Source organism: Equus asinus, chromosome 21 (genome assembly GCF_041296235.1).
Source record: "Equus asinus isolate D_3611 breed Donkey chromosome 21, EquAss-T2T_v2, whole genome shotgun sequence".
In the NCBI taxonomy this organism is placed as follows: Eukaryota; Metazoa; Chordata; class Mammalia; order Perissodactyla; family Equidae; genus Equus; species Equus asinus.
Genome location: NC_091810.1, coordinates 63,369,789 through 63,393,693, shown reverse-complemented (window position 1 = coordinate 63,393,693; position 23,905 = coordinate 63,369,789). Strand labels below are relative to the sequence as shown.

Sequence of the window (23,905 nt, the reverse complement as noted above, 5' to 3'; positions counted from 1 at the left end):
CCACTGAATTAGGTTTTCTGCTCCTTGTAGTTGATTGCATATTGATACAATGCTCTTTATCAAAACAAAACACAAAATTCTGAAGAATGTACGAATTCCAGTGAGTTCTTGATGACTATAAAGACCTTGTTATTCTCATACAGGCTGGAGGCAGGAATTTTGCAAACTTCACAAATAGCTGTAGCTTTACCAGAACCAGCCTAGTTTTTCTTCACACTTTCCCAATCATTGAATAGTCCAAAAGAGAATGTGCCTATTTTGTTTTTAGCATTGTTAGCACTTCGAGAAATGTGATGGAGAGTCCAAGTTTGCTTCTTTGGAAGTATTTAAAGGCGTTTAGTCCATAACATTCCTTTGTACCTCTTCGTACATGGCTCCCTAAAAATGTTGCCTGAATGTGTATTCCAACTTTCCAACAAGACGGACAACCCACGGTAGGAACTGGATTTGTTTCCTTTCTCCCCATTCCCCATCCCCCGCAGATCCACAGTCCAGTTTCCACAGAGGTACTCACCAAGTTTGTAGAGCCAACTCCTTGAACTCTGGAGAAGGTTTTCATCCAAACATCACGTTTCTGTAATAATTAAACAACTACAAAGGTATGGGCAATAAAACGGATTTATTTAAAAAGAAGACTACAAAATTGGACATTGAGAGAGATAAAAAGACCCACAGGATTTAAATTGATAAATATAAAAATGATTGGCTATAAACAATGTAAAAATACATTTCCCAGTCCCCAAACAGCACATAATTTAAGTACAGTCATGCATCACTCAACGACAGGGATACGCTCTGAGAAATGCATTGGTAGGTGATTTCACCGTTGTACGAACACCAGAGTGCATTTACACAAACCTGGATGGTATAACCTATTACACACCTGGGCTATACAGTACTGATCTAACAGGAAAACCGTTGTATATACGATCCATTGCTGACCGAAACGTCGTTATGCAGCGCATGACTGTATAGCAAATATAAAATTTTTGTATTGTAAGTGCATTTCCCTTAAAATTTTTAAGAACGATTCTAAACAGTTCATTTGTATAAAATATAACAAATTAAATTCACCATAGCTGTCAATAAAAAATTATTTCAAATTTGAGTTTACTGAGTTTGCCTTTTTCTGTATGTAACAGCGGTTCTGGTCCCAAGCTCTCCTTGACCTTTTTGCTATTTACCACAATGGTCTTTTTACTCCTATTCCTTCTATAATAGAAGCAGGGAAGTAATCAGTCACGGGTCCCATGAAAAACAATATGACGAAAAGTTCCAGAGTGACCAAAGATACCAGTGAATATATTATTTTTCTAAAAAGGAAAGGCGTAAGTGGCCAGCTACGAAGCTCACTTCTGCACCAATGAAACAAATGGAAGAGAAAGCTCAGATCAAGCCGAGCTTAAGCTCAATGCCAACATGTTACATGCGTGGGGCCGGCTAAGGACATGTCTGTCAAACTCAAATAAGCCCAATGCGTGGGTGGGGATCCTGAGGTAGCCCAGATGGTTTGCTGTGAATCCCAGCTGGGTCTAGACGATACTTAAAATGACAATGATACAGTTTGATATGAAATTCCAGAACTTGTCTACCATAAACTAGTTACCTTTGACCCTGTATTTATTCTTGGACCCAAGACCCAGGCTATTTCTCCTCTCTTAGATGGCACGCCCAATAAAAACAGCATCCATGATTGGTTTCATTATCTCCCAAGTAGGTAGTGGTAACATCGCTATTGGCACTAGCATCCAAACTCTGATACAAATGGCTAAGGTCCTGAGTTAGTAAGACAGAGCAGAGGCTGTGTCTGGCCATAATGACCAATTTTTGAGAACCACATTAGCCACACTCATGCAACTGAGACCCATCTACAACACACAAACGGCAGATGAGAAATTTTAAAAGGAAGGAATATTAAATTGTCTTACTGGAAACATGACTCCATTGTTTCAGACAGAAAACCTAACCCGGGGACCTCTACCAAAGTCCTGAAGGAGCTGACTCATGGGCTCATGGCCTTAACACTAAAGTCTTGAGTCAAAAGCCTAGGAGGAGAACAAGAAAGGTCTAGTCTGCGAACCACTTGGTAGAAAGGTCCTATCCCAAGTGCCCTGTCTGGCTGGCTCTAAGACAGCCTGCCAACAACAAACAACTCTTCCAGATTATCAGAACTGGTTACGAAGTGTCTCTTGAGAATAGTTTGACTACTCTTTAGAATAGTTGGACAACTACTTTACACCATCAACAGTATTAACCTGGGCAGGATTCTCTAGATATTCAATTTTTTAAGAAGGTCTCCTCTAAAGAGAAACTAGAACAATGCCTGTGTGGGAACAAGAAACCTAAAGATCTAGCTACACACTCTATGCAATTTAAAGGGCCCGAGATCCTGGACCACCCAAAGATAGCTGCCGACAAGAGTCAGAGCCAGAGGTCCACCTTTGCCAGATGATAAAGCAGTGTATGGACCATTCTGATAAGGAGACACAAAATGGAGCATCTCAAATAGATGAAAAATCAAAATCTGGGGTTTTAAAAAGAAGACTGGCTCCAAGGACAATGCTGAAGAGGACCGGCAGAGTTGTATTAACTTCAATAAAAATACTCATGCCAAAAGGGAAAAAGACCATTTTCTAACTCATGGTATAACCCATCGTATCTTCAGACACTTGGTAAGTGGTCAAAGCTTGCTTTTGTAATTACTTTCACCATACTGAGCAAAAAGTTTATCTTTCTTATCTTTGGTCCTTAGGCATGATATCAGTTTCTTCCATTTTTCTGTGTGTTAGATTATACAAAAATCTTATTTTTTTAATTTGATATCAACAGCAATCAAAGTGTAGTATAAACATGGGTTGCTGATGTTGTTACTTTTATACATATAAAGTACCAACATTTCCCACGCATTTTCTATTTGGTTGTAAAAGATCTCAGCAAGAGTTAATAATAATTATCCTAAAATGTTACAATATAATTTTAAGGCTGAGTGAGATACAGGAAAGCCTAGGTATTATATTTTAAGGAAAAAACCTAGACCAACATTTTAAATATTGATCTCTTAAATATACATTAAATTTTATCTAATCATCAAAAAGCAAACTCATAGCTAAGCAAATTAATTTAAAAATGAAACAATTTCGAAATGGATGAACTTAATCATGCTGTTTATACAGCTATAAAGCATAATTTAAAAGCTAAGCTTCGTAGTAATGATAGAATAATTTATCATCAGTTGAGCTATGTGATTTAAAGAAACAATTGTGCTCAACTCCGAAACAAAAAAGTTTCAACTGTTAAAAAAATTAAAAAAACAAAACCCCCTGGCCTAATTTGTGGTGGCTGGCACACAGTCCAACACCAATAAGACTGCCTTCCTGACCCTCCCCTTGTTCTTCAAAAGAAGTGGTTTAACAATTACACAAATTTTACAAGAGTCTCTGCCAGGGCTCAGGCGCCGTGCAGCAGCTACCCCATGTAACAACTGCTCCCTAGCGCCTTCCAGTATTCAGCGGTTCAGTGAGGGCCTCTGCCGGCCGAGCAGTAGTCTCAGGTTTTCTCAGTGCGGACTCCTGTCGTTTTTCATAGAGCATAGTGAAAAAGTCAAACAGGAACATAAAACTTGCAAGAAATCCAAACACCTGAGGAAGAAAAAAGGGGCAAAGGTTATATGAGGAATTTGGGGATATAATCTCACCTTTCCTTGTTGGCTCCGAGAGTGTTTCATACAAGCAAGATGATTTATCAATTTTATCTTATACACAGTATTCTTAACTTTAATGGCAAAAAAATTTTTAAGGTCATCAAAAAATGGAAAAAAGTTACAAAAACATTTATACAATAATGGCTATTAGTCAAAGTCTCACAAAATAGAAATGCCTTGTCTATATGTGCATGTGTCTGTGTGGGGTGCCAATCTATAAAACTACGATTAATAGATGAAAAATAAAATACTATAAAATGATACAAAACACAGGATTATCAGCAATGTCAGACTGACCCACAGATAAGGGAAATATGTGAGTAAGCAGATAAGCTTAGGTGAAACTGGAAAAAGTTATTAATAGCAAAACAGAAATACTATTTTGAAGATACTTTTAAGGTTAAATATCTAAAAAATATTTTCCAGTTAATTGTCACATTGTAATGACACAACAACACGACACCACTATCTACTTCCTCTTCCTCATATCACTTCCTCATTGTACTCTTCTAACATATGATCAAACAGTCTTAGAATTCTGTCAAGAGACAGACGACCGTGGTTCAGATTTAGCTTTTTCACCAGCAAAACCCTGAAGGAAATGGGAGCCAAAGAAGCGCTCAGAAAAAAGAGAAACTTGATGTAGGCAATGGCTAAAATCCCTTCCAATTCTAACGCTCTATCTCTACGACTTTTAACATTTTGTTGTAGTCCGCTGCAGTCTTGACCCTTCACACCTAACCCCTCCGCACTAAAGAACACGCCTTCTGCCTCAGTTCACTGTAAAGCAAACTGAGCTCCAAATTCATTAACTCACCTGGGTGGTCCCAACACTTCCAACCTAAATTTAATTATCAATGCCACCCCCTAAAACCCAAGTCTCTTCTCCCCTCTGGAGTCTTTATTTTGGCTTGAGGGCATCTATCCCCTTATCTGACTGGTAAACTTACTGAATACATTAACAGAGACCAGATGTCAACTTGTCTGTGAAGTCTCTCTGACCACCACAGACAGCTCCAGTCCATGCAGGGCCCTCTACGCCACATAGTCCAGACAAATGATCTTCTGTTCTTTTGCTGACATACTTCACAATTTTTTTTGAGAAATGGAATCCCTCATTTAAGTCTGTAAAATTTTTCATAATTTAAATAGCTGCAACAGGTAATTTCCAGCATATTATAAATATTGAGTTTTTAAACTACTAGTCACTCAAATACACCCAATGAAATCTAAATGCTGTAACAATCTAACACATTATGTAATTACAATACATAAAAAAGCTCCTTTTTAAAGCTGGGAAATTTATGCGATGCTTTTCTCCCCTTGAACTCATCACTTTTTCCTCCACTTCATTTCACTTCTTCCACAGAATTTTACAGTAATACATTTTTATACGCAAAACTATTTTACTCATCACCCTATCATATTCCTCTGCAACAAAAATATGTATATAAACTGAAATTAAACATAAAGCTCTATTTAAACTTTGAATTTCTCTTAAATTGGTTCATTTATCCGTGGATACACACTATTTATTGCTAGAATGAATCAAGGTTCTGCATTAATTTTATTTCCTTGTTTTTACACATGTAAGTGCTAAGAAACCGTACTCACATGAATAGGTAGATATATTATAGTCATTCAATTCTCTGAACTCCTTTTGAGTTGTTCTAGCATAAAAAGTAGTTTTAATGATCTGTTAGCTGACAAATCAATTAATTATAATTTCAATTTTGTTATGAACAAAGTATTAACTGGAAACGAGCTGACTTGCAAGAGGATTTGTTATCCACTTGTTAGTCATTCATGTTCACAACATGGGACCAATCAGGTCCATGATCCTTGACTGGCAAGTCTGAAATGCAAAAAGCTACAAAAACTTTAAAAGTTTTCATGATTTATTTGGCTCAAAATTGATACCAGGTGAAACTATTTACAGTCTTTACCTATCCCTTTTACTGTGAACATTCACACGCTTCAGAAATACTAATATGCTGGATTACAGGGTGCTGCCCCAGGCCCTGTGAGGGTGCTGTGTAATAGTATATGCACATTATTACCTTTCTAAAATGCAGACTATTATGAATTCTAAAAAAAAATCTGGCCCCCAAGAATTTCAGATAAAAACATTTACTTATCAATCTCTTTCATTAGGCTGAACCTTTGGATCATTTCTCCTGTGTATTCTCTACACCTAGAAGGGGACCTGGCATGTAGGTACATTTTTGTTGAATTGAAAAGTGGAGAAATATAAGATGATGAAGTCAATTCTACTACTCCCATTAGCAATAACATGTTCATATATAGAGTAAATGGATTTCTGCTAACAAAACTCAGTCAAATTCTAAAGACAGGTGCTAAGTTTCTAAGGCTATTGTATTTATTTGCTTTTAGGTGTTCTATTCAAAATTACACTAAAAAATAAATTAAAAGACAAACTACTCTCCCATATTGTATAGCATGTCAAGTCCTTTTCAAATTCCCTATATCAAAGGAAACAAAAATAAGCAAAGATAAAAATACAAGGTACTTACAGTTGCCGCATATTCAGCTGAGGTCTTGTCATGTGTGGAAACAAAAATGATGGATGCCAATAAAAACACACATCCTGTTCCCAACATAATATAGAAGTCCTAGACATACATATAAAACATATAAAGAATACAGTGTGGTTAGGTTGACGGAAACGAATGTTTCAGTTTACTTTTTAAAAAATTCTAATGACTGACTTTTCTTCTGAGGAACACTAGCCACGCTTTGGACAGGGCACATTCAGAGACTACATCACGACATCGTCTTTTAACAAAAACGGTTCCCCCAAAGTTTCACGCATGTGTGTGTATCCTCTTTTTCTCTAGGACATATTAAAATTATCGAAGCCAAAGGATTTATTAAATCCTATCTTACTTCCTGCAAAAAAAGCATTTTCTTCCTTTTCTAAGTATTCTATGCTAGGATGGCCTCTCTGAGAGTACCTCAGTGCTTTCAAACCACTTTGAAAAAGAGAGAACCAAAAGGATCACCCATCATTAACTAAATAAAATTATGGCAATAGTATGTTTTTTAGACAGTTAAGCTTTCTGGAATAACGTATTGCTTCCAATTGTTCCAAGTGGGTAATCCGGAATGAGCTTGTATGATGAGTTTATCTACCACATAAATGCTTCCACATCTCATCGTCACGCAGCTGACAACGATGAAGTTCTTCCCGGGTTGCCAAGTGCTCTCTCAGGCATTACCTCATAAGGCTCTTTCTCACGTGCCAAGTGAAAACAGTGCTTGAGCTCCGCTTCGGCAGCCCAAGGTTTCGCCAGTTCGAATCCTGGGCACGGACATGGCACCTCTCGTCAGGCCATGCTGAGGTGGCATCCCACATGCCACAACTAGAAGGACCCACAACTAAAAATATACAACTATGTACCAGGAGGCTTTGGGGAGAAAAAGGAAAAAATAAAATCCTTAAAAAAAAAGAAAAGAAAAGAAACTCCTTGGCATACATACTTGAATCAGAAGAGAAACTGGTAAAATGACAGCCCTTTCTAAAGGTTTTAAGTCTGATACTTTTTGAGTTTTCTGAAATGCAATCTCCACTAAACCTAATAACAATAAAACTATCCAACAAAGAATTCCTATACTGTCAATCATTCACTTAACATTTATAAAAAATTTAAGAGGCTTTCACTTTGCTTCTAAAAGAGGCGTTTTTTCCTGCAGTACTTTCTCTGTTTTTCTATTCCTTTGAATTTTATTTCAAATCTGTTACATATAAATATAAAACTCTATTTACTAATATTTGAAGTACATTCAAGGAGGTATTTAAATAAGAAAACCATTTTCAGACAGAATAATGTAGTGTTCAATAAACCTAAATTCTAAAGACAGACTACCTAAGCTAAAATCCCACTTACACTACTTTTCCCAGCTAAATGACTTTGAATTAGTAACTTAACGTCTACGTGCCTTTGTTTCTCCCTCTGCAAAATGGGGGTAACAACAACGTCTTCTTCACAGATGATTCTAAAGATCAGAGTTAATCTACAGAAAGTGCTTAGATCAGTGCCAGGCACAGAGTAACTGTCCCATAAACGTTGGTTACTGTGGGTTGTTTTTGTTTTTTGGTGAGGAAGACTGTCCCTGAGCTAACATCTGTGCCAGTCTTCTTCCATTTTGTATGTGGGATGCCCCCACAGCAAGTCTTGATGAGCGGTGTGTAGCTCCATACTCAGGATACCAACTCGTGAACCCCAGGCTGCCGAAATGGAGTGCATGAACTTAACCACTACGCTACTGGGCTGGCCCTGGTTATTGTTATTCTTGACAGAATCTCACCCCAAGTCACGGGATATGAAAGATTCTCTCTTCAAAAAGATTAGCATTCCTCCCTAAACAATACCACCACCACCACACACATACATTTTCTCTAAAACAGAAAATCTCTTTCATGAAAAAATATTAAAAATTTAAGTATATTACTATGCAGACAGTAAAAGTGATTTTTAAACCATTCGAACAAATATGAAATCTGTATGATGTTAGGTGAAAAGTAAAATACATACACACTAAAAAATGTACAACTGAAATCTCACAAGGTTGTAATCTATCATAACATTAATAAAAAGAAAAAAAAATACATACACACTATGATTACAATTATTTTAAATTTTAAAAATCACCCATGAATAGAAACAAAAGACTCAAAAGAAACACAGTAAAATATTTACAAAAGCTGTTTTAGGATAAAATGACTGGTTCATTTTTCTTCTTTTTTAGGTTTAAAATCAGTATTTACTCTAAAATAACTTATTAAATGCTCAAGTTTGATGTAATAAATGTTTTGCATTTTGTTTAGGCCATTACACTAAACTGGACCATGTTATAATATTGTTTCTTGTCAAAAAGATCAATGTTCTTAAATACCATAGATGCAGCACTAAAGTAAAAACTAAACATCTCTAAAAAAGATTTTCATGGACAGTGATACTGTTTTGCTGTTGAGAGGTAAGAAATGAAAAAATGGTTTTAATCTTTAATGTTTAAAATATACATTTATACATTCAAGCTACAAATCAACCAGCTTAGACATTAACTAGTGAAATTTTACCTTGTCTAAATCTTATCACATACTTATCTGTAAAAAGGGAGAACTTTCTTTCTTTTTTTTTCTTTTTTTTTTTAAAGATTTTATTTTTTCCTTTTTCTCCCCAAAGCCCCCTGGTACATAGTTGTGTATTCTTCGTTGTGGGTCCTTCTAGTTGTGGCATGTGGGACGCTGCCTCAGTGTGGTTTGACGAGCAGTGCCACGTCCGCGCCCAGGATTCGAACCAACGAAACACTGGGCCGCCAGCAGCAGAGCACGTGAACTTAACCACTCGGCCACAGGGCCAGCCCCAGGAAGAACTTTCAAAGATCACAAATATAATTAACAAAAATTCTAAGGTATTCTCTGCATCCTCTTCTTAACACGTATTTCATAAAATATATGGGCTCTGTTGTTGTCATGGTTCTACAGAGACTCTTGTGGTGACAGTATTTGCCGTAAGCATCTAAAGTTGCTAGGGCATTGCTTCTGGCAGGATTCTGTGTAGGCCGCATGACAGAATGCAGAGTGTGAGGGCTTTCCTACGTTTAAGTCTCAGTTTATTTTCACCCTAAGCTGTGTAACGTTGGAAAGGTTACTTACCCACCCTGAACCTAAGTTTCCTCAACAGAAAAACAGAGCATAAGGGGTGGGGATTCTAAATCACAGCACATAAAGTGCCTGGCACTGACAGCAGCTGTTATCTGCCAAGAGAAGAGAACGGTCTACAGTGGCCATCCCCAGCACTGGGTGCACGTGCTCATCAAAGACTTGACAGATTGGATTCAGATGCTACTTGCTTTTCAAAGATATTTTGTTAACTGTTTGGTATCAACTTTTTATTTTTTAATTTTTAAACTTAAAATAATTCTTTTAAAAGAAGGTAACAGATTCCTATGGCACAAAATTCAAGAGGTACAAAAGAGTATACAGAAAAAAGCAGGTATCTTAGGTGTATAATCAATATATGACCCAATGCTTGCTTCTTATTAATTTAAAACAATAATAGAATCTTACTGTTTGGTATTTATCCTGTTATTTCTTATTCTTTTTTTTTAAAGATTGGCACCTGACCTAACATCTGTTGCCGATCTTCTTTTTTTTTTCCTCTTCTTCTTCTTCTCCCCAAGCCCCCCAGTACATAATTGTACATTCTAGCTGTAGGTCCCTCTGGTTGTGGCATGTGGGACGCTGCCTCACCGTGGCCTGATGAGCAGTGCCAGGTCCACGTCCAGGATCCCAACCAGCGAGACCCCGCACCACCGAAGCAGAGCGCGCGAACTTAACCACTCAGCCACGCGGCCGGCCCCTCTTGTTCTTAATAGTTACAAATTGACCCTAATTTTTGTCTTTTCCCTCAGAGACGTGAATTCGTTTACACATCAACCCTGACATGTACAATTCTTCATAAACCACTACTGATAACTCAAATGCTATTGAAGTAGTAAAGGCTCAATTCTTTCTTCCTTAAGTGCAGCACCTATGTGAATTATCTCAGCCGTCATCTCACAAATCCATACTATACTCAAATAAAAACACAGAGTCAGGGGCCGGCCCTGTTGCCGAGTGGTTAAGTTTGTGTGCTCCACTTCGGCGGCCCAGGGTTTCGCCAGTTCGAATCCTGGGCACAGACATGGCACCACTCATCAAGCCATGCTGAGGCGGCGTCCCACATGCCACAACTAGAAGGACCCACAACTAAAAGTACACAACTATGTACCAGGGGGCTTTGGGGAGAAAAAGGAAAAAAAAAACCTTTAAAAACAAAAAAACCCTCAGGGTCAGCAGACTAAGTCTTTAGAAAGTTAAGCCTCTCTAATTTTGTAAAAATAAAATTCCTATGAACACTTTTATTATATGGGAAACTTCTAAACAATGAACTCAGCAAATGCCTTCTTAATTCACCTATAATTTCTTATAATAAAATCAAAACAAAATAGGTCAATTACATGCTGTTCTATTTAAAACCTCCAGAAACACATCACATTAATTCATTAGTCTCTCTCTAGTGTCTAAGATAATTCCTGGTATTTAATAGGTGCACGATGAATAACTGCAGAACCAATGAGTGACACGCTGAAATGCGAGAAATCACAAGTGACAAAATCCTAGTTTTTAAAAAATATCTAATGTGAATTAGATTAAACCACCACTATAAACTTATGGCAGTGTTGCCACCCATTCTAATTTCACTCCCCTTCTATCATCCCATTTGGCAGGGAAAACAGTCGTTCAGAGGCAGAGTTGGCACAATGGATGACGTCTTCTCATGTTACTTAGTTTTGAAAGCATTACTACTTTGAACAACAAAACTACACGACTACAAAATAGCTATGATCTTGATGTAGGGGTTCTATTTTTTCCTGCTTACCGAACACTTGACTTTCTCAGGATCAACTCTGTCGTAAACCGGAGTGCAGTACACAATCAGCATGAGCAGACTCAGCAGAGAGGCACTGCAGCTCACAAATTCAAAAAAGTAAAGTCCTCCACACAGAGTGCACTGTGCTACGACTTCCTCACAGATGAAGGCCAGCAGAGACAGCACCTACAAAAGAAACAAACATTTTACTGAAGTGTTTCTCAGAGAAACCTACAGCATTCAGAAAATGCCATCTGTTCGCCCAAATATTTATGAAAGTGGAGACTATGGCAAACAAGATTACTGAATGCACCCCAGCTACACAGAACTTACAGTCTGGCTGCCCTGAAGGGAAAAGAGGCACACAAATAATTAACTACCACGTGCTAAATGCCAGAATAGGGGAAATACAGGGTGTTGTTATAAAAGCACACAGAAGAGGCACTCAACTCGAGGGTCAGGAAAGGCTTCCTGACAGAAAGCTGAGACCTGAAGGACAGGGGGGGTTTTTTTGGGGGGTGAAAGATAGGGAAAGAAGTTCCAGGCAGAGGAGCAGTACATAGAAAGACCTAGAAGTGAGAGAGCACAGTACCCTCCCACGCCAATGCGTACACATATATCCCACCACTCCCAACTGAACTCTGAAAGTGAGCTGAGTCAACATGGCTAAAGTGTCGAGTTTGAGGGAAGGGGGATGGCAGCATAAAAATGATCAAATGAGGGGCCGGCCCCGTGGCCAAGTGGTTAAGTTCGCGCACTCTGCTGCGGCGGCCCAGGGTTCGGATCCTGGGCGCAGACATGGCACTGCTCTTCAGGTCACGTTGAGGAGGCGTCCCACATGCCACAACTAGAAGGACCCACAACTAAGATATACAACCATGTATGGGGGGGGTTGGGGAGATAAAGCAGAAAAAATAAAGATTGGCAACACAGTTGTTAGCTCAGGTGCCAATCTTAAAAAAAAAAAAAGATCAAATGAGACTAGAGAAGTCAGCAGAAGCCAGGTCTAAATGTCCTCTTTAACTAGTTTAAGGAATCTGGATTTTAAATTTTAAAGCAAAGGGGTGACATGATCAGGTTTATGCTTTCAGTAGTTCTCACTAGCTACAATACGGAGACGGGACTGGAGGGAGGGCAAACCTTGGGGCAGACAATCAGCTTCCACTGAAGTAGAAGATCAGGGAAAGACGGTGACCAGGAGAGCAGTAATGGAGAGGAGGAGTAGCTAATCACTGAAAGACACAGCAGAAGCCCTTTGCAGACAGGGTGAACACAAATAGATTAGAGAATAAGATAATACCTATGTACTTCAACACTTTATTTTAACTTAAAACAAAAAGGCACATTTATTCACCAATCTTCTCTTTTCTTTGAGTACGAGCCTACGGATTGGAATTCCACATCATGTTTCTGCATTAATCACTTTCATCTTTTAGGACCACCACTTACAGAGTGATGTTATCTGAAGTGGAGCGAGATCCTGGACACTTGAGAAGCAGAGTGAAGAATCCTCCTCGAGCTGGACTAGTTTTACCAGCCTGTTCCTGTTGCCTTGCTCTTATTTAATTCCACAGCAAAGATTTTAGTAACTTATTTTTCAGTCGTTCCAAAGCATTCAATTTAGTTTTCACAGAAACAATTTCTTTTCACACTCAGTTTTAGTCTGTGTAACATTTAAGTAAATGTTTGATCATAAGTACAATTGGTATAAACCGACATGGGAATAACACAAGTCAACTGATGGCAGAGTTAAGAGTGCTCAAGAGGGGCCGACTGGCCATGGTGTCTATGACAGACAGGCGTGAGGCAGAACACTTTCCACTGAATGGAGAATGGTTAACTCTGGGTAATTCGGCAACTCAATTAAATGCAAGTGGATTTTAACAGCGCTCCCACTGCTGTCTATGTGGTGTTAATACTGGTTCCTCACCACTGAAAGAAGAGTCCTTTTTTTTTTCCTTTTTAAGTGGCAAGTGTGCCAATGAGAGAATAAATTCAGTTTTAAATATGCTGTGTTTGAGGGCTCTGTGGAAGTTAGGTGGAGATGTCTAGGAGGCAGACGAATATATGGGTCTGGAGCTCAAGAGAGAGGTCAGAGGTGGAGATAAAGATGTGGGAGTCAGCCAGTGAGAAGGCCCAGAACGAGGGAAGTTGGCCTTGTCAGAACTCTAAGGTTTAAGGGAGATGCAGAGGAGGAGAGAGCAGCAAAGGACAATTAGGAGCAGCAGTCCACGGGGCAGCAGATCAAGAAAAAAGTATTTCTACCAAGAGTAGCAATCAAGAGTGCTGAATGCTACTGAGCGGTCAGGTAAGAACACCACAACACAGGAGACTGAGCTAGAGCAAGGTGGCTGGCGACATCAGCAAGACACCTTCAGCACAGTCAGGGAGGGAAGCTCAGGTTACAGAACTTTACACTGGGAAGTGAGCGGAAGACAAGGCAGCGGGACAGAGACAGCACAGGCAAGAAGTAAGGTTTTGAAAGAGTGGCCACATAGGGTAGTAGTGGATGAGGTCAAAGGGAAGGGAATTTCAAGATGGGAGAGAACTGAGCGTGTTTAAACGCTTACTCGGAAACCAGTAAAACGGATGGGTCTAAAGAGAAAGAAAAAAAGAGGACTAACTCTTTTCTAGCAATAGAAGGGAAGAGAGAAGAGAGGTTCACTTGGGCATTTTGTATGGTTTTTTGGGGTTTTTTTAAAGATTTTATTTTTTTCCTTTTTCTCCCCAAAGCCCCCCAGTACATAGTTGAATATTCTTCATTGTGGGTCCTTCTAGTTGTGGCATGTGGGACGCTGCTTCAGCGTGGTTTGCCGAGCAGTGCCATGTCCGCGCCCAGGATTCGAACCAACGAAACACTGGGCCGCCTGCAGCGGAGCGCGGGAACCCAACCACTCAGCCACGGGGCCAGCCCCTGTATGGGTTTTGTGGAAGCTCAGGGAGTTTCCTTCTGACTGTTAAAACCATCAAAATGACTGATGACCCAAGTCAAAGCTATCGGGAAACGCCATCTCACTCAAGTCAGGCCAGTAGAAGCAATCAGATATATTAATGGCAACAAGACTGCTACCAAAATCAACAGATACATTTCATAGCATACAATAAAAATTTTATCCTACAAAACCATTTCATCAAAAACAGGTTAATGGTACAAACACTCTGGAAAACAGTTTAGCGGTTTCCTAAAATACTACGCATGCAACTGCCATATGACCCAGCAATCGCATTCCTGCTTTCTGCATACGACTCAAAGAAATGAAAACCTATGTTCGTGCAAAAACCAGTACACAAATGTTCATAATTTTATTCATAATAGCCCCAAACTAGAAACAATCCAGATGTCCTTCAATGGTTAAGCAAACTGTGGGACATCCAGAGCATGCAATACTACTTAGCAATAAATAGGAACAAACTTGATATATGCAACAATCTAGACAAATCTCCAGAGAATTATACAAAGTGAAAAAAACTCAATCTCAAAAGGTTACATACTGCATGATTCCACTTACATTGCATTCTTCAAACAACAAAAATTACAGAGATGGAGAAACAAACCAGTGGTGGCCACGGTAGAGGGGGAACAAGCGGGAAGGGGGTAGTGTGAGGGAACCCTGTGCTGATGGAACAGTTCTGTATCTTGATTGTGGTGGTGATGATAGGAAGATACATACGTGATAAAACTGCACAGAGGTACACACACACACACACACACACACACACACACAAGTGCACAGGACCTACCTGTACATTTTTTGGGGGGCAAGTTCCTGTGAATCTGTAATTATTTCAAAATAAAAAGTTAAAAAAAAAGGTCAAATCTAAATTGGTATCTAAGCCTCTAAGGGATTTTCCCCACTCCTACTGGCAATACAAAATTCATATATGCCCACAACTGAAAAGAATCTAAGTAAGGATGAAAATAGATCCTACCACTATGATTTCCTGTAAGTTAGCGAGGCATATCCCAAACAACTTCCTTCACACAGATGTTAGGTGAGTCCCTCCCAATCATCACACCACAGGATATAAGGTGACACACCAAGACAAATCCCAGAAGATCGCCATGTGAGGGTACTACCTTAATCTCCTGTAATTTTGAGTTTCTACATGATTATAGTATAATAAAATACTGAATGTTTAATATTCCATTTGCTTTATTCTTGCCTCTATGTTAAATCTTGTCCAAGTTTTAGGAGTTTCTCTACAAGAAATGTGCAAAATATATGTCAGGTGTATAAAAGTCAATTAACTGTGAGAAAATATCAGCCTAAAAGTCTAAGTGGGGTTTGATCTTGAGCCATTCTTATTGCAATATAGTAGACCCCGTATCCACAGTTTCACTTCCCATGGTTTCAGTTACCCATGGTCAACTGCTGTCTGAAAATATTAAAAAGAAAATTCCAAACATAAACAATTCATAAGTTTTAAATTGCATGCCGTTCTGAGTAACAGGATGAAATCTCACGCAGTCCTACTCTGTCCCTCCTGGGACATGAATTGTCCCTTTGTCCAGCATATCCACACTGTACATGCTACCTGCCCATTAGTCACTTAGTAGCCATCTGGGTTATCAGATCGACTGTCACGGTACCACAGTGCTTGTGTTCAAGTAACCTTTATTTTACGTAATGATGGCCCCAAAGTGCAAGAGTAGTGATGCTGGCAATTCAGATACACCAAAGAGAAGCCGTAAAGAGCTTCCTTTAAGGAAAAAGGTGAAAGTTCTGAACTTAAGAAAAAAAATCATATGCTGAGGTTGCTAAGATCTATCATAACTTTTATTACAGTATACTGTTATAATTGTTCTATTTTATTATTATTGTTCATCTCTTACTGTGCTTAATTTATAAATTAAACTTTATCATAGGTATGTACGTACAGGAAAAAACATAGTATATATAGGGTTCGGCACTATCTGTGGTTTCAGGCATCCACTGGGGGTCTTGGAACATATCCCCTGCAGATAAGGGGTGACTACTGTAATTAGATTAGCAGGAACACTCATCTGTGTAGGCTATATGACAATAAAATCTCATCTGTAGTATAGGTACAGACTGCTTGTCTATTGTCAGTAAGAAAGGGGCAGGATCCAGCTCCGTCAGAAGCAATCAGCGTCAAGTCATTACAAGTCCTGTTTCAAACTTATTAAGAGGAGTCATTCTTACTGACCTTGAGCCTTTGAGCAATATTAAGAGGCGGGTTCTGCACAGACATCCTAAGAGACTGAAGGGATGCAATATCAAGTTTGGACATTTACTAGTTCTTAATTCCAGTTAAAGACCAAGAAATTAGCTAGACAAGCTATATTCAGTATGAAATTTTCTCCTGACCCCCCATCTCTGATGCTACTAACCTTCCTTTATAATTTCCCACAGTACTTTACAGTCTCTAGAACAAAATCAAGTGATCATTTCACAATATATACAAATATCAAATCATTATGTTGTATACCTGAAACTAATATGTCAATTATACCTCAATTTTTTTTTTCAAAGTCCATTTGAGTATTATGTAGCCAACACCATAATATGCATAGAAACAAGTAATGGCAAAGCAACAAGATCAATGTATAAGAAACAATAAGAAAACAATATATTTTATACCTCATAATGGAACATTCATTACATGCAAATTCAGCAAATCTCAGGAAAATGTTCAGATCCACCTGGACAAAGAGTAACTGGAGAAGGACGAATAGAAAAGCAAGACTCAAACCAGGGCCAAGAGACACAGACACGTAGGATCTGGACAGGCAGTGGACATTCCAGGCGGGGGATGAAAAAAACAGATTCATGGAGGCAAGAATTTGCATGCTAAGCCCAAAAGGGATAATAAGGCAACTGCTCTAACTGGATGGGGAGTGATGAGAAAAATGGTTAAGGAGCAGGGTGTGGATACGTGATGATCAGGCCAAGGAGTATGGATTTCTGGATGAAGGCGACCGGGACAGCCCGCCTGGTTTGGTCGCTAGAAGACAGGAGGAGGGGAAGACTGGGTGGGGCCTGAAGGAATAGCACAGTTTAGGAGTAGGAGGGAGAAGAGCAAGTAGCACCAGACAAGCAAGCCACAGGAAGTTCAACACTTGTTAGGAAAGCTCCTTAAAAAGCAAGTAAACATACTCCAAACTGTTAATCCAACAGAGATGCTGGGGAGTGTGAGAATGTGAGGAGTCAAGTGTGGCTTATTTTATTTTAACCATATTTTTTAGTTTATTTTGTTTGGTAAGCAGACACACATTTTTGTATTAAAAAAGAAAAAAATATGAAAGTTAAGGGAAAGAATTTCAAGAAACAGGTGGTGGCCAGCATTAAATATCTAAGAGGTTAAGGATAGGAAAAAAGATAAGGTCATTGCATTAACTGGGTAAGGAAAAAATGGTGAATGTAACCCATAAGTTAAAAGACTCAGTTACTATTTTCTGGTAAATAGTTCTGCTCTCAATAGCATGAAGACATCATACCAAACACTGCTATTAATACTGAATATTAAGCTAACTACCTAACAACTGGAACCCACACAGCGCCTTCTACTGACATAAAATTTTACCCAAATATAATTAAGGGAATTATCAAGCTTTTAGAGTTGCGAGGGCCCTTGGAGGAGCACAGTCTCCCACCCTCAGGTTTACAGATGATGGAATTCACTTCTGACAGGCTAAGTCCCAAGTTAGCCAGGCAGAGACAAGAACCCAGGTCTCTGACTCCCACTCTGAATTTGTTCCTCCCATAAACCTCGTTTATTAAGTTCATTTTACAACTATGTATGTTCATGTAGGTTTTCCCCTAAGTTCGGGCTTTTGAAGTTACAATCTTAGTTTTGTGCATTTCCCTCTTGCTGTTAAATCATACATTAAAACCAACTTGCTAGAGTCAACACATTTCGGAAGTCTTTGTGACTAAAAGATGACTACTCACAGTTCTGGCAATTTAACATTCAGATAATGACTAGCCTGCGTGCCTCTCCATTTCAGTTTCACTACCTTTTCTGAAGCTTCAATCTTCCTCATAATTAGCAGTCATTATATTAAATACTAACTCTTCATCATTTGTCTTTAACGGTCTACTACCAAAAAATTTCTTATAAAAAGAACTTTTTAATGTTTGCCATTAATTATAAGCCCCCATCTACAAAATTGTATTAATTTGTGAATTAGTGAACTTGCTATTAAAAACCCTGTAGTTGTATGTAAGGTTCAAGTAAACAAATGAGTCACCCTGAAGTTTGTTTGGCTAGGCCTCCCTTGCCTTAGGCAAACATTTACTCTCACAAAGGTTCAAAGATGTAATTTGCTGACCTTACAACTTAGGATCTTCTTCAAGGTAAAAATAGAGCATTTCAATTTAGTTCATATCAATTTTCACATTTAAATAATGAAAAGAGCACCAATATAAGGTAAATTGCTTCGAAGTGATTTGTTTCTTGGCACTCACAGAGTCATACTATTTATAATTTAATAAATTTAAATCACTGGTGAATTCTAAATCAAACTGTTTGCCTGAAGAGTCCTTGTAATCACAGTACTTTCGGCCATCAGGACATTCAACTGGGGCCATAAACACAATGTCAGCTTGTTGCAGAGAGAATATTACACACATTTAGATCATTGCACCAGCTTACTAGCAAGGAATTAGGTTGCCAAATGTCAATTCTCACCCTTAAAATGAAAACAAACTCTCTCAAATATAACAATAACAAAAAACTCACAAAATAAAATATGAGCATAAGGACCAATCTAAGGATAGAACAAAGTGATAAATAAACTGATAAATAAATTTAGGATTACACTGAATTCTCAGCTGTGTTTCTATCTCTTCTTCAGCTCTGCAAGGGGAGACGGTAGTTAGGGGATGCTTGTGTTTCGGACAAGACTAACAAAATTCAGGCGATAGCTGAATGGCAGACACAGCTGTCTAACTCAAGATTAGTTATGATCTGTTATCTCTAACCTCCTCTTCTGTATCTGCAGGCTCCATTCTCCACCCCTTTGGTGTTCAGCTCTGTAACAGCATGCCCCACAGAGCATCAGAGATTCGTAAAAATCTTAAATGAAAAAAATCTCAGAGGAGGGGCCAGCCTGGTGGCACAGCGGTTAAGTGCGCACATTCCACTTCAGTGGCCCGGGGTTTGCGGGTTTGGATCCCGGGTGCAGACACGGCACCGCTTGACAAGCCAGGCTGTGGCAGGCATCTCACATATAAAGTAGACGAACATGGGCATAGATGTTAGCTCAGGGCCAGCCTTCCTCAGCAAAAAGAGGAGGATTGGCGGCAGTTAGGTCAGGGCTAATCTTCCTCAAAAAAAAAATTTAAGGGGCTGGCCCCGTGGCCGAGTGGTTAAGTTTGCGCGCTCCACTGCAGGCGGCCCAGTGTTTCGTTGGTTCGAATCCTGGGCGCGGACATGGCACTGCTCATCAGACCACGCTGAGGCAGCGTCCCACATGCCACAACTAGAAGGACCCACAGTGGAGAATATACAACTATGTACGGGGGGCTTTGGGGAGAAAAAGGAAAAAATAAAATCTTTAAAAAAAAAAAAATTAAAAAAAACCCTCAGAGGAAATCCAATTCAACCTCCTAAGACTCTAAGAATTTCCTAAGTACACAGTATCTGGTTTATAAGTTTTAGAGTAAGGTTCCTTTCTCTTTGGGCATCCTCTGAGAATCTGATAAAAATTTATGGGTCCAGAATAATGTATCCAAACACAGAAACGCACATTTTGAATAAAATGTCATAGGGCTTGCAGGTCCCTTTTTAAAGAACCTCCTCTTCTGTTTATGGGTTTCTCCATTACGGCTGTTTTCTTATTGGAGCTCTGTAATTCTATTTAATTCTTAAAAATAAGTGATCTAAAGTAAAATAACCTAAAGGCAGAATTTGAATTAAGGCAAAGAAGACTTTGCTTGTTGCCCCAGGCTGGACGACAGTTTTAATTTACTTCATACATAACTTCCTTGGGACTTGCTGGGTAACTCCTGTAATACAGTGCCATGAAGAGAGAAAACATGACTAAAACAAAGCATGAACAAAAAGACAACCATCAAAATGAAAGACAATAACGAAGAAATATTTTTTAAAATCTATATTAAAGCATTCTCGTAACATCGCAAGTTTCCCATAAACAAACAAATGGATTTCAAGAAGAGACATTAGTTTTCATTCCTCTTTCTCCTTATGGGTGATGGAGAACAAGCAGGAATAGTCTAACAACTCTTACAAGGCACATTCATCTTCCACTCTTCTCCATGTCCAAGTAAAAATCTACCACTAAAATTCCTGGTTCTATTATTCTGAAGATATAAAACTACAGTTTATTAAAGCATAAATAAGCTAACAAGAAATTTTACTTTAGCTTTGCCATTTCTGATTAGGAAGGAAAAACAAAGGCAACTGAAAAGAGGAGATTTAATGGGCAGCAGACCAATAACGATGACGTCTTTGGGGCAGCAAGAATGCTTCAGATGAGTATTTTCTTTTATCTGTCTTTTTCTACTCTTTTCTGCTCTAAAGAGTTCTATTCGTGTAGACCTTTTAGCTCCACTGCAGAGAAACACAGCTAATATCTAAAAGGCATGTGTGAGCTGACAAGAGGAAGAGCAGAAGGAAGCGCTTGTGGGTAGAAGGGACAGCCCAAGCAAAGGAAGAACGGCAGGAGCGAGCCCCTGACGTCTGGGAAGAACCGCAAGGTTGCCAGTGTGCAAGGACCTAAAAGGAGGCTGGAGAGAGAGACAGAGTCAGACCTTCTTGGGTGCCACAGGCCACACTGTCACTTGCCTCCAAGTGATTTCCCAACTATCCCCAGATGTCGTCATTTTGATTGCTAAAAAGTACTGCCAGTTTTCTATTTTTCTATTCAACAAAAGTAGGTCATTTGAGTTCTAAGAATATAAGTTCTAGTTAACTGAGTTCTAAGAATGTAAATTCTTCCCAAGGAAACCAATTGGCTATTTTTAATTGGGATGGTTTAAAAAAACAAACTAACCCATAAACATTCTAAGCAGTCTGATATTTCCTCTTGCAGAACATGTTGCTCGTCGTTCCTTAAAACAGAATACAGCAGGTCAATGTGTGTAAATTGAATTGAAATTTAAATCCCAAGGATGTTTCAATATTTTAAGGTCCCTTAACTGCCTTAAGTAAACTGAAACGCAATGAAATTGAAAGAGAAGTCGACCATGCCCTAGTTCTGGTACCCCGACACAAAAACAAAACGCTGTCCTTTCGACTTTGTACTTCGTACACAAATATTGCTCATTCAGAAATATTTTCCACCCGGTATCAAACTTTTGAGACAATTTATTGCACACACACATCTCAATGCCATGCATGGTATCGGAAGACTGTCCAACAAATGAAGCTGCCCCCATGGGGTCGCACCGGGAAAACCGCAAAAAACAAAGATAAAGCGCGCTTCGTGGTCTTCATCCGGGAGGTAAAGCAGAGATACGGCTGGGAGAAGAGACCAAGGTCGCTACAGGGGATGAGTGAAAGGAGTCGGAGGACTTGGGACTCCTCCAGCGTATTTCCTGGACCCGCCTAACATGCTCGGTAGCCACCGGGGACCCGGGGTGGGAAGTCCTGAGGATGAGGGGCCGCCCGGCGGGAGCGGGGCCCGGAGGGTAACGCCCCCCTCCCCGGGCGGAGAGGGAAGGAAGCGGGGGGACGGAAACGGCGGCTTCCCGAACAACCAGGCTGAGGAGAAGCGGCTCAGCAGCCTCCCGAGCGCACAGCACGGCGGCCCCGGGGCCAGACCTCCCTCCCCGGCCCGAGCTCGCCCGCGCCGACCGCGGACTCACCAGCTGCAAGATTTTGAGCGCGCGCCGATGCCGCTTGAGCCGGCCCAGCGAGAAGTAGGCGGCGAGGCCGCTCCGGGCGCCCCTGGCAGGGCCCGGGTCCTCCTCCGTGGTGGGGCCGTACACCGCTCCGTTCTCCATCACCCAGGCCCCGGGAACACAGCGGCTGCAGGGGTGGGGTCGCGGACTTCACCGACTCCAGAAGTCCCCAGGAAGGGCCGTCACTTCCTGGGCCTCCGCCCCCGCTTCCGGCCGACTCCGCCCCGCCCCGCCCCCTGCCGTCCCGCCCCGCCCCCTGCCGCCCCAGGCCGTTCCGCCTCATCAAAAGCCTGGTAAAGATTGGGGGAGGGGCGGGGGCGGAGCGGCCCTAGGTCGGCCGGGTGGCGCAGTGGTTAAGTTCGCGCGCTCCACTCCGGCGTCCCAGGGTTTCGCTGGTTCAAATCCTGGATGCGGACATGGCACCGCTCATCAGGCCATGCTGAGGCGGCATCCCACATGCCACAACTAGAAGGACACACAACTATGTAGCAGGAGGCTTTGGGGAGAAAAAAGAAAAAGAAAAACTTAAAAAGAAAAAAGATCTGGGGAGAGACTTTGGTGCAAAGGGAAGAGCAAGTGCAAATTTCCTGAGGACTAAATGAGCTCGGCTCATTCTGAAACCGAAGGCTGGTGGGGGCTAGGGCTAAGTAAGGGAGAAGGCGAGGCGAGGAAGTTGGAGATGTAAGCAGAGGCCAGATACTGGAAGGGCCTTGCAGAGCAAGGGAAGAAATTCGGTTTCATTTTAAGTGCAGTGGGTTGTCTGGAAGGACTTTGAGGATTTCTCCCTTCTGCATTTCTCTGAATTCCTTTAGGTTTACTTGTCAACATCATTTAGTTTATTTGTCTCTTTCTTGTTCACCAGCTGCTCCAGTCACATACGTGAATTTTGTGTGGACTTAAGGAAACTCATCAAGGAATGTAATTATATTTCAGCAACTGAAGTTGATTGAGTTACATGTCAGTCACATATATTTTCTCCACAACAATGTAATGTGGGATATACTGTCGTTACTTTCATTTTACCCATGAGAAAAGTGAGGCGAAGAGGCTGAGTGTCACATCCAAGGTGGAACAGCCGGGGGCAGCTGGAATGCAAGCCTCGGCAGACTGATTTGAAACGTTGCTGCTGAGTGCTAAACCAGCAAACCTCAACCTCTAACGTATCTCTCCATTAGGGACGCGAAACCCGTGGAAGAGGGAAGGGGTTACGGCTGCCATCTGCTTCCACATTTATCTTCCCTTCTCCGGGGCCCCAAACCTCCCTTTCTTCTTCGAGCAACAAAACAAAAGCTCCCATTCACATGAATAGAGACAAGTAGATACTACTCTGCGGGGGCTGTCTACAGCCAGGCAGAGCTCTCCTTCTGTCTTTGATTAAACGCATTCTAAATGTCCTGCCAAGGCCAAGCAGCCACCAGTCCTGTCCAATAAAATGAGGCCACTGCGTTTTCACGAGGGCTGCAAGGATTCACTGCCCTGTTATTCTTCAAGTCACCACCATCCCAAATTAGACACTATTCATGTCTGAAATTTGCTTTGAAACTCATCTAAAAAACTAAGATGCATAAAAGAATAGACGTGATAAAGCGACTGCAATAACATGTCCATGGTGTAGTATATGGGTGTCCACTGTACAATTATTTCAACTTTTCTCTTGAACGTTTTCAAAATAAAATATTGAGGGAAAGTTGTAGAGAAAAAAGACACTTGGAGACAGGAGAGAATATGGACAAACTATCAACCCTCTTGGTTTGTTTAAGGTACACTTGGGCAATTCTTTGAATTTAGAAGAGGATAAGAATTTAGCCTGTGATTCACAAACTTAAGGGTGCATAATAATCATCTGGGAGTTTAACCAAAAATAAAGTTTCTTGGAGATCCAACCCCAAAGGTTGAATTTGAGTGGGTCCCAGGAACACACTTTTGAAACCAGCTCT

The 23,905-nt window shown here is 40.4% G+C and overlaps 1 protein-coding gene across 1 annotated transcript; it reads right to left on the bottom strand.

The window, feature by feature from the left end:
• Nucleotides 1-600: 600 nt before the first annotated feature.
• On the bottom strand, nucleotides 601-22,219 carry CMTM6 (CKLF like MARVEL transmembrane domain containing 6). The gene is made up of 4 exons (XM_014827169.3): nucleotides 21,933-22,219; nucleotides 11,149-11,325; nucleotides 6,235-6,333; nucleotides 601-3,638 (listed from the first exon to the last, which is right to left on the bottom strand). The coding sequence occupies exons 1-4, from the start codon at nucleotides 22,068-22,070 to the stop codon at nucleotides 3,489-3,491; spliced, it is 564 nt and encodes a 187-aa protein (XP_014682655.1). The 5' UTR covers nucleotides 22,071-22,219; the 3' UTR covers nucleotides 601-3,488.
• Between the last annotated feature and the right edge of the window lie 1,686 nt (nucleotides 22,220-23,905).